Source organism: Rousettus aegyptiacus, unplaced genomic scaffold (assembly GCF_014176215.1).
Source record: "Rousettus aegyptiacus isolate mRouAeg1 unplaced genomic scaffold, mRouAeg1.p scaffold_m13_p_7, whole genome shotgun sequence".
Taxonomy (NCBI): Eukaryota; Metazoa; Chordata; class Mammalia; order Chiroptera; family Pteropodidae; genus Rousettus; species Rousettus aegyptiacus.
In genome coordinates, this window is record NW_023416310.1 from 47,506,690 (window position 1) to 47,517,862 (window position 11,173).

At 51.0% G+C, this 11,173-nt stretch overlaps 1 protein-coding gene across 4 annotated transcripts in view; it reads right to left on the reverse strand.

The window, feature by feature from the left end:
- The window catches only part of RAB11FIP5 (RAB11 family interacting protein 5), a 35,740-nt gene extending 26,593 nt beyond the window's left edge, over positions 1-9,147 (reverse strand). The window contains exon 1 of one of the 4 annotated variants that reach the window (XM_036225200.1): positions 8,979-9,147. In XM_036225200.1, the coding sequence (XP_036081093.1) occupies positions 8,979-9,130 (152 nt within the window). In that variant the 5' untranslated portion in view covers positions 9,131-9,147. Of the gene's footprint in view, positions 1-7,826; positions 8,559-8,978 lie in introns of those variants that run through there. The other 3 variants (XM_016130597.2, XM_036225199.1, XM_036225201.1) reach the window with 3 other exon arrangements.
- Between the last annotated feature and the right edge of the window lie 2,026 nt (positions 9,148-11,173).

Here is an 11,173-nt window from a genome sequence, read left to right on the forward strand (position 1 = left end):
GAACTACCTATTAGATAGGAAGTATGCAGGCAGTAAGCCAATCCCTTTCTGGCTCCCCACACTCACAACCTAACCCACCCTTCGATTTGGTATCTACAGTTCACCTGCAAGCCAGACACAATCGCACAACAGGCCAGAAGACGATTTTTGTCATCTACTCTGGCACCATGCCTGGCACTAACAGCCATCAGAGCCCAGAAACATCTTCATTAGTTGCCCTTGCCTCTGTGGGCATGGCTTACTCAGCTCTCTGCAGACCCCAGCCAGGTCCGCCTTCCTTCCTCCTGTGCACAAATATCTTAGCTAACCCTCATTCCTCCTACTGCTGGAGGCTCCAAAGGTCTGTCACTGTCAGCTGCCTCAGACATGGCCCCTACTGCACTTACTCAGACAAAAAACTATAAAAATGCCTGGGGACAAGTCTAACCACCACAGATAGCAACAGAAAGTATGAACAGCCAAAAGCACAATGTAGGGAAAAAAGCACTGGGCTTAGAAGTCAGAAATCTGGCTGCCACTAACAAGTCATGTGACCTTGAACAGATCATTCTACCTCCTGAGACCCTAGCTTCTACCTCTGTAAAAATGGGGGTCACTCTGCCTACCCTCAGGGAGGAACGAAATGAGGTGATGCTGGGAAAGACTCTGAAAAGTAGGACAAACCACACATAACGATTTGTGTTTGGTGTCTATTAATGGCCTTTACAGGCTGTCATCAGCCTGGTGGGAGCAAGGTGGCCCAAGGTCAAATGGCAATCACCATGCCCAGGAGGAAGCAGAGAACAAGCAAGACGACCTCTCTCCGGGATCTTTGGCAGACAGGGTAACAAGGAAGAAATTCTACTTAAGCTCTTATCCCTCCCCAGTTTGCTCCTAATCCCATATTCCCCCCAAACAGGAGTCTTCGGTCAAGAGGACAAACCTAAGTGGTACCCATTCCCTCTGCCAAGGTCTCAGTTCAAGATTCATTACAGGATGAGACAAACAGTAAACATCCCTTTGTGAGGAAGTCATGCTGATCATAGGTAGAAACACGTGTAGAGAATGTTGCATTTGTGCAAATGAAAAGGGAGGGGGAGAAGAAAATACATAATGCATCGGCTTTTGAATGCATGGGATAACTTTGGACGGTTACACAAGAACTGGTAATGTTGGATACCTCCGAAGAGAGGAGCTGGGTGACTCAGGTCAGAGCAAGGGAGATTTTTCATTGTGTACCCTCTGTACCTTTAGAATTTGAACCAGGTGAACTACTCAAAAAAAAAAAAAAAGAAGAAGAAGAAGAAGAAGAAAGTCATGCTGTTTTGCTGAGAGAGGCAAATAGGAAACTAGGCTTGGCTCCCCTCCACCCTCTCTCCTGGCCCAGCCCCACCACCCTTACCTCCTCTTCTGGAGGAATGGTGGTGTCCCTCCTAGAAATGTGCCCAAACACACACATGCCTCCCCTGCCATTCAAAGTCCTGCCTCCCCCAGGAAGCCCACTCTGATCACTCCAACCCTGGTAAGTTTGGACCGTTGTTCTGACCCTTTCCTTCTCTCACACTTTTTCTATGCTGCTTTGTTAGTTAAGTATTCTTGTCTCAAACATATTGTCACCTTTTAGAGAAAGGGCTATACATTTTCTTTCTCGTTTTCTCCAAAGCCCTGACCCAGGCACAACGGTTGCCCAGTCATTGCTTCCTAGATGTTGAACAAAAGAAAGGAAAAAAAAAAAAACAAAAAAGCAAATGACTGCATCACTGTAGGGGGAGGAAGTAGATGGCTCGCAGTGTTCCATCACAGTGAAACAACCATGTGATGTCCTGGGCCAGGTCTGGAAGTCTCATAACTGCTGATGCACTCGTGCCCTGCTCTACTGCATAAGCCAATGGGAGCAAATCTCCCTGGGGTTGGGGGTGACCGGGGCCAAGGCAGAGCTTTCCGGGCCTCCTCCAGCTCCTGAGGGGAACCCTGGTGGCAGCGATACCCTCCTTCTCAAAGTGCTGGGCAACACCCCCATGCCAAGACAGACACACAAGACACGGAGCCACAGACCAAACACACTTACTCCAGTTAACAAGGCCCCGAGTGGGAGAAGCAGGTCATGCTTTCAGAGCCCTCAAGCCTAACCCTGAGCTCTGCTCTGCTCTGCTCTGCGGAGGAGAGAGGAACCCTCAGGAGAACACCTACTGAGCACCTAGTCCCATGCAGAGCTGAATCATGGGAGACATGGGGTAGTGAGGTGGTCAGTAAGTACAGCATGGTGATGAAGAGCAAAGAATGTGAAGCCAGGTACCTGGGTCCAAATCCTGGCTCTGCCAGGTACTGCGTCTTTAGAATTGTCACTTTGGCTCTCCATTTTTCCCCATCTGTTACACAGTAACAGTACCTATACCTTTAGGATTTGCTGTGAGCTAATGTTAAGTCAAGTCCTTAGGACAGTGGCAGCACCTAGAAAGGGCTTGATGAATGATACATCAAGCCAACAAGGCAATAATAATCCTCCAAACGGAGTGCCACATACTGTCAGTGTAGGAACTCAGAGAAAGCAGGAGGTATTTGGTGTATGCCCCCTTCTCACAGAAGCCTTCCCTGACCCCAATGGCTCCATCTGCTCTGAACATCTCCAGTGCTCCCTGGCCTGGCTATGGCCCTTCCTCCAAATGTGAGAGTCTTCCACCCTCCTAATAAGACTGTGCCCTCCAGGCATGGAGTTTGGGGTACCTGTATCCTGCCCCCCTCCTTCAGCCTCTGCCCAGGCACTCCAGACTGTCCTACAGGTCTGCAGATAAGCCCCAAGGCCCTCTCCCCCATCTCAGCGGAAATGTCCACCTCTCACTAAAAGCCCACAGGCACTTCCACAGAAAGAGCCTTGGATGCACGCAGGGCCCCAAATGCCATATCTTCTGGCTGCCAGGGCCTAACAGAAACCACACAGAGCCCCACCCTCCCTAACTGCTGAGTAGCTGACAGCATGTCACTCTCCCTCCCCAGCCTCAATTTCCATATGTCTAAGCGCTCTTCTAGTTCTGACATTAGAATTCCAGGATTAAAGACTGTATCATCCCACCGCCCCCCCCCCCCACCTCCCGGGTCAGCTGAAGGTTGAGGTGGTTGGCGACAAAGCCCCTCCCTGTGCAGCTCCTCTGAAGCACTGCCTCCTGAAAGCTGAACTTGCAGGGTCCTTGTTTGCTTACTGCTCACTGAGGAGAGGCCTGGGCCAGTCCCACACTCAGGACTCAAAATGACCTGCCAAGCCCAGCCAGCTCTCTGTATGACCGCCATCATTCCAGAGGGAAGAAAGAACCTAAGGCATCCTTGGCCAGTTCAATAAGAGCAAAGCAATCAGACTCTCCTCTGTCAGTGGGCATGCCAGGTGCATAAAGGACTCACACTGTGGACTTATTTTATTACTTGGCTGTGAAGAAGGGCGAAGCTTCTTCATGACCACATCATTTCACAGAGGACTGGCCTTTCACAAGGAAGGAAAAGAGCAGTGATTCCCAGAGAACACACAGAGCTCCTGTCATTTTATTAATTATCTGTCCCTGCACAGGGTGGGGAGGGCAGGGAAACATCTGGACAAGGCAAGAATGTCACAGCACCTGGGTGTCAGCAATAACAAATGAGGCAGGCAGCCCCCATCACAGGAAAAGGACAGCCCTCAAGGTCATCTGCGCTGGAGGCTCTGCTGAGTTGTGCCTGTCCCTGGCTGTCTACAGGGAGGGGAGAATAGGGCAGACATGGGGTTTCCATGTAGGGCCAGATGCAGAGGGAAGGGGAAGCTGCTGTGCCAGCTGGGAGGAGCCGCCCAGTCTGATGAGATAGATACTCACTTCCTACCCCTCCCCACACACCACCCCCCAGATGCTACTACTCAAGCAAGCCCAAATAAAAACTGCCCCATAACTAAGATAGATGGAGCCTCCTGTCTTCTAATGACTGGCTTCCAAGTATAGCCACACCCTTCTCTGGTAGCCAAAGCAGACTTCCCAAGCAGCCCCACAGGTCCCCAACTCCAGATCTGGGGCCAGAACAGGAGCCAAGGCCAAGGACCCCTGTGGCCTCTGCTGCTTCCTAAGGAGCAGGTACATCTGGAAACCAGCAAAGAGAAGGCTGTGAGGTCATGGGCCACCTGCCCACAACAGTACCACACAGGCCATCTGGAGGCTAAGGAATGAATAGACGCCCTCAAAAACCACCCCAAACTTAGGCCAATAAGCTGCATTTTCCCTAGGATGTCTCTCCCAATGACCCCAAACCCACCCTCCTCAAGAGTCACAGGCCAAATGACTTTGGTCTCAAGCCTAAGTCCCCCTTGGGCACAGGCTTCCCGGAGACCCCCCTATAAAACCAATGGCACAGGTCTGATCAGGGCTGACAAAGCCTCTAAAGGGTCCACAGTTAGCAGCCTGTCCTTGGTCACAATAGTTTTACTCTTTGGAATGGAAAAAAAGACAAACTAGTCCCAAACCAAATCGGGCCCACAGCCTCAGCTTCCCCAAGCCACTGATAACAAGCCAGGATGGGGATTCTATATGGCAGGAACCATTTTACGCCACACGGAGCACCCATTGGGGTGTACCAGGAAGGGTGCTGGAGGTAAAATCCTGAAAGGAAATAGCGGGAAAGCATCTCAGGATTTTCAGAGCCATGATGAGCCACATATGGCTTATAATCAATTTCCTGTGTATTACTTTAAATTTTGTTTTGAGACTTTCCTCTTCCATTATTTGGAAGTCTCCAGTGAAATCCCTCACCTCAAAAGAGCAACCCACTGACAAAGGAGCTTCCGGGGCTGTTAAGGTGCCTAGCATCCCAGCCACCACTATCAGCATCATCACACAAAGCAGGGCCCTGAGGGTAACCCCAACACTATTTTCGAAAGCTTGATATGGTTCTGGAACTATATTAAGGCTTTAACAGACACCGTCTTACTTTTATCTGTACGGTTCTATGATTATTATCATGACCTCTGTAGAAATGAGGAAACAGGTTAAGTAACTTGCCTGGTAGTAAGTTACAGAACTGGGAGTGAAACCTGTCTCCAGGTTCTTAAACACTCTGCCATCCTGCCTTTCTAAGAGGACAGGGGCAGCTCCAGACAAGGCTGCTGGGAAGGAAAGCTGCAGAGCTGCAGGCTGATGTGAGCCTGGCTTCAGGTCTACAGAAGGCCTCTGTGAAGTCTGGCCCTACCTAGTTCTCAAACCTCTAGCAGCAAAGAGAATGGTGGAGGACTGCAAAAGGCCAGCCCATTTCATCAGGAATTCTCATACCCTGTCTCACACAGTCCTGGGGCTTTCCCAGGCTCTAAGTTCTATATTATCTCCTCCCATCAATGAGAGGCTCTCCCAGGGCAGGTAATATCTTCCAGATCAGAGCTACCACATATTGTTACCAAAACCTCCTACCACCATACTACTGTTTACTATCAACCATGTCCAAGAATTGCACTAGGTACTTTAATTACATTCTCATTTTATCTCTTAAACCAACCCTTTGAAGGTGTAAATTAGTCCCATTTTACAGATGAGAGAACTGAGACACCTAGAGTTTGTCTTGTCACAAGGTGGCAGGTTTGGGCCTGGAATCTGTGCCATGCCATTCAACAGGCCCCTCCTTTCCACCAAGAGGTTGCCCTTCTCCAGTCAGGTTCTGTCTTGGCAATACAGAACTACCATCTGCCCTCCTTTAGACACCACAGCTGGTTCCTGGAGTTAAGTGTGATACTGTTCTTTTCCACCATTATCCAAAGCTAAGGAGGATACACCCTGGTCCTCTCCATCTTACCTCACCCCACTGGTCAATGTGCAGACTCACTGTCTTAACAGCCCATGCCAGAGGGCTCCAGGAAAGGCAACCAGGAGTGACCATTAAAGCCAGAGTTGGGGGCCAGAGTGGGGGCAGCAGTCCTCACCCTATGTCAGTGGGCATGCTGTAAGGTCCAGTGTACTAGAAAATCAGGCCAATTTCATAGACTTTTCCTCTGCCCACCACAAGTGTCCCTCTCTTCCCTGCCCCCTTCAGGTTCTATTAATAACCCAGGTCAGTGCATCAGAGGAAAGGCAGCCAGCTGGGTGCAGAAAGATCCTGGTGGCAAGATGATTTCTATAAAGTCAATTAAGGCATCCATTCAGATCAAGAGGTGGCAAGTCAAATACTCCAGGAAGGACTGTTCTTGACTGAAAACAGGCCCACCTGGGCCTACAGACATAGCTCAGCTAAGCAAGATACACAGGAACGGAACAAAAAATCAAAGGCCCTTCACAAAGTCACTGACCTCACAGAAGCCCCTTCCTACAAGCCTGGAAACTTTTGTGTACCCTGCAGATGTGTCATCTACAAGTCTGAGACATAAAGGTTGAAGGACTAAGAAAGAAAGGGGTGTGATTGAATCTGGGGATATGAGCCTCTTCAGAAAAAAAGAAAGGGCTAAGAGATCCAAGGGAAAGCTTTCCTCTCCACATCCACCCTCTTGGGTTCCCTGAGTCAGGAAGGAGGAAGAGGACAGAAAAGGGGAGGAAAAAAACAAAACAAGGGCCAAGCTATACCACATGATCCCACACCCAGCAACCAAACAGCAAGTCATGAGGGAAGGAGAGGAGAAGGCCAGGGGAGGGGGAGATGGAGCCAAGTCGCAGCCCTGCGGGGAACCTGCCCTGTGCTTCCCACTTTAGACCACAAAGAGCCATGAAGGCCCTTCCCTACCCACACTTTGAAAAACGTTCAAGGTCAGACTCTTTTGTATCCAACGCCTGCTTTCATTTGGGTCTGGACCAAGCTCATCCTCCTCCAGCAAGCCTTCCTAGATTTAAGCAGTTGGGTGCCATTCCACTTGGGCAAACCTTTTTAGCACCTGTCCCCACATATAGCACATCCCTGCCCCCATTCCCTTACCCTCCCCATCCAGGACCCATGGGGCCAGGGGAAGTGTCACCCAGTGGATCACTTGAGTGATCCAGAGCAGGTAGTCAGTCCTGGGGACAGATCCTGCCCAAGCCCAAAACAGGAAATGAGGCTCCAAGTCTGAAGCCTTGATGTTAACACAGGGAAGGTTAAAGGCTGCCAAAATAAATGATTTAAAAAAAAATAACGAAAAACAAAAAAAAAAACCACTGGCCTTTCCAGGTGGAAGTGACTGGGAGATTATCTCCTGCAGTGCATTAACCATGCCCCTGTTTCCACTTCAGGCAGGAGAGGCAGGAGCTTGAAGCCTAACTAAAGTGTTTCCTTTCTTTTGAGGTTCTCTTGTTCTCCGGCCAGAGACACAGAGGAACAGGGTCCCGGGTGTCTCTAAAGGGCACAGGGTATCCGGTACCAGACAAGAAGCAGATGCTCTCGCAGTCTCTAGATTTGGTGAGGCACCTGGGTTCAATCTCACCCTGGGGGTAACAGTGTACCTTCCTTCCGCCACAGGGCGAGACTGCGTCTCTCTACTCGCCAGCAGACCTGGCGTGGGTCAGGCGCCAGCAGTTCCCCTCCCCTTCGAGGAAAGGGTGACAATCCCGGAGAGGCCCTAAGAATGACCACAGAATTTTCTTTCTTGAGGTTCCCACTGTCCAAGAGTCCCTGGATCCTACCCCTAACTTTATTTGACAATCTACTCCTAACGCTAGGCCGCCATTCACACCTCTCTGGGCCTCCCATGGCCCACCAGGGGCCAAGTACAGCACTCGTTTGGGAATCGGAAGGGGACCCCGAAAAACGAAGAACCAACTTGTCGGTTTGCGCCCTTGAGCGCGAGGCAAAGGGCGCACCGCCCAGGCCGAGGTTCGGGGTCCTGCTACCCCAGCCGCCCCGCCTACATAGGCCTTTAACCGTTTCCGCGCCCCGCACCCCTCACTCACTGCGTGTGCTGGGCGCGGCCTGCGCCAAAAACCTTGTCCAGCGCCACCGTGGCCTGGCCCAGGAACTTGTCGACGCCTATGAGCGAGCGGTGCATAGTGGTGAGCACCAGCTCGCAGGCAGCGGCTGAGCCTGCGGCCCAGGGAGCCGGGCCCGCATCTGCCTCCTGTGCCCGCAGCAGGCCGTCTAGGGCGCCGGGCGGCAGCTCAAATGAGCACTCCTCGCGCCACTCGGGGCAGCCGGGCGTCTTCTCCACCACCGACGTGCTGTACTTCTCGCGGCCCACCTGGATCACCGTGTACGCGTCGCTGGTGCTGCCCGCCCCGGAACTCTTGCCCCGCAGCCCGCGGGCCCGCAGCACGGTCACCTGGACGTGCGTGGGTAGCCAGCGGGAGGGCCCCGCCGCCGGCTCGGCGCCCGGCACCAGGGCCATGGCGGGGGAAGCGGCGGCGGGCGAGGGCTGGGCCAGCCCGACGCAGACACAGGGACCAAGTGAGAAACTAAGCAGCGGCGGAGGGACGCCGCCACCGCCACCGCCGCCGCCGCTCGCACACCCAGGCGCGACAGCTGCGGGCTGGGCTGGGCCGAAGGGGCCGCCACCGCCCACCGCCCCGCCTCCCCGGCCGCCTGCCGCGCCGCGACGTCAGCGCCCCGCCCCGCGCCACGCCACTGCCCGCAACCCGCGACCCAGTCCCGCGCCGCGGTGCGGCAGTGCTGCGGGATCGCTGGCCGCCGCGCCCTCGCCCCGGCAGCCGCAGACGCGCCGGGATTGCTGAGGACAGCAGGGCGCGCGGCCTCTGCAGAGGGGTGGGCGGGGCTCCGGACGTGGCCCCGCCCCGGACTGGGGGCACCCGCGAAACCCCGCCTCCCCGGGGGCCCCGCGACACCCTTGGCTGGTTCTGAAATGCCCGCTCCGCGTCTCGCGGCCAATCCCAAATCTTTCTTCAAAATATCTCTGCTCCGGAAAGGTCTCTCCTTAAAACTGCCCAGGATGGCCATCTTCTTGGCGCGAGAACGTGAGAGTGATGTGGACCCCTACTATTCTCATCTTGAGCGGCGCTCCCCCTTCTCCAGCCCGCCCCTGCCCGAGAAGAAGCCCGGCTGAAACCAGAAACGATTCCCGCTTCGCCACGTGACAACCCCGCATCAGCGACCTGGAAGCGGGTGAGCGGCCGCTGCTTCCAGCTTCCGCGCGGGAGGAGACTACGGATGCGGCGAGACCGCGGCGCGGAGGCCAGAATGCTGGGCTCGCCCTCTGTGGACACTGCGGCGGAAAGCAAAATGATGAATAAATGAGTAACCACATCAATATTTAAGTGTTCACTCAGAGTGCTGGAGCTCATGCGTCATGAGTTGGGAGAAATTATAGGTTCTGCTGAAGGTTTTAAACTATTCCAACCATTAAGTGCCTACTATGTACAAGCTCTGGATATTGCACGCTTGGCTTATTAATAACGATAACAATGGTTTATAATTACAGTTGCTGAATTTTGGCCAGTACTGATTTGTGTGCTTTATATACATTACCTCATTTTATCCTCAGAGTAACCTTGTGGGGTGAGTATGGTTTTCATCCTTATTTTCCAGTTTGATATATTATCTTGCCCAAGATCCATAACCAGCAGAAAGGTAAGATTTGAATCCACATAGATGACTCCAAAGCCTGTACTTGTTTTTTTTACTTCCAGAGCCTGTACTTTTAAAATAAATTTTTAAAAATGCAACTCACACAGCTTTAAAAAAATCAAATAGGACAAAAGCGCTTTATGATGAAAAGCAAAAACTCCCGCTCCACCCCTGGACTCAGGGATAATCACTTATAGTCTCCACCTGTGTTTTCAAGCCTGGTGTTTGCTTCCATATCTTTATTTAAAATGCTTGCATAGCTATATCTAGATCAATCAGGACTGGCTATTATCTATTGTCTTCCTGCTGTGATAGATAATGATTTATCTTACACCCACTTCCCTCCCTCAGTCTTGTGTAGTTATGCTATTATTTTTAGTTCCTCTACTGGATACCTTTAGTTCTAGTGGAAATCTTTATTTCTTCTTGGGGAGACTCTCCACAGCACCCCTTGACTTCCTATGCTGTGAGAGGAGGATATGGAAATCTCCACTCTCCAGGCCCTATCCTCCACCAGAAATATAGATGTAGGAAACCAGTACAGGAGCCCCACAGGAGCACATCTGCTACAGGCCCAACTCTGACAGCCTCCAACTTTAATTCTATGATCAGAAGTCTAGGGCGTGAGAGTCCTGGCACTGACCCCCATGGTCCAGCATTCCTGTGGACAGAACCTAGCTTTGGAGAGAGCCAAACCTGCCTATGGATCTTGGCTCTCTGCCACTTAGCGGCGATGAGACCTCTCTCTCAGCCTCATGTCCTCATCTAGAAAATGGGGATAATGATTCCTACATCACACAGTTGCTGAGAAGTTTACATGAGAAAATAGTCAAAGATTGTAATGCAGTAAAGACAGTCAAATGATCTTAAAGCATCTGAACATCATATACAGCCTTTTGTTCTGATTATAAAAGTAATTTGGAAAATACAGAATAATACAAAGAAAATAAAAATAGATCATAATCTCACCATCCAGAAATAAACACTGCTAACAATTGTATTTCTTTCCAGTCTTTATATGTTGTTGTTTCATATGCATTATGGTTGTGAGGCAATTGTAGTGTTAATGGTTAAATCTGTGGACTTAGGTGTCCTGGTTCTACTATTTATATGATTTTTCTCTTTTATTTCAAGAGATAATCATTTAAGGCAGGTGCTATTGCTACTGTCATTTTCACTGGTAAGGAAACTGAAGCAGAGAGCTTGGGTAATATTCCCCATGTCTCCAACTGGAAAATTGCAGATACTAGACTGGAAACTGGTACCTGAGTGACCCTACTGCCTGTGGCAATGTGCCCCACAGACTAGCTTGTTGGTCATCTAAGCACTACATACTTTTGAAGTTGACTAAGCAGTAAGTTTTGTCATACCCATTTTACAGATGAAGAAATCGAGGTATAAAAAAAGATAATAGACTTACCCAAGGTCACAGAGGCAGGATGAAGTCCTCCACTTTAAGAATGGATTCCCCAAAGGCTTTGTAAATAAAGGTATCTTTACCAAACTCCCACTACCATATATTTGTTTATCTCCATTAATGGTTCTGTTTTGTTTCTTAGCTCTCCAACATGACTGCACTGCCTCCTCCCCCCTCCCCAGTGGAGTAAAAAGGCTTTAGGAAAGGGTGATAGAATTCAGATGAGCTCTCCTTCCTCCTGCCCTGGCCCACGCAGTTTGGCAAGCGCAGGCTTCCTGTTGGCCCTGAATTGGACCTGTAGGAGAG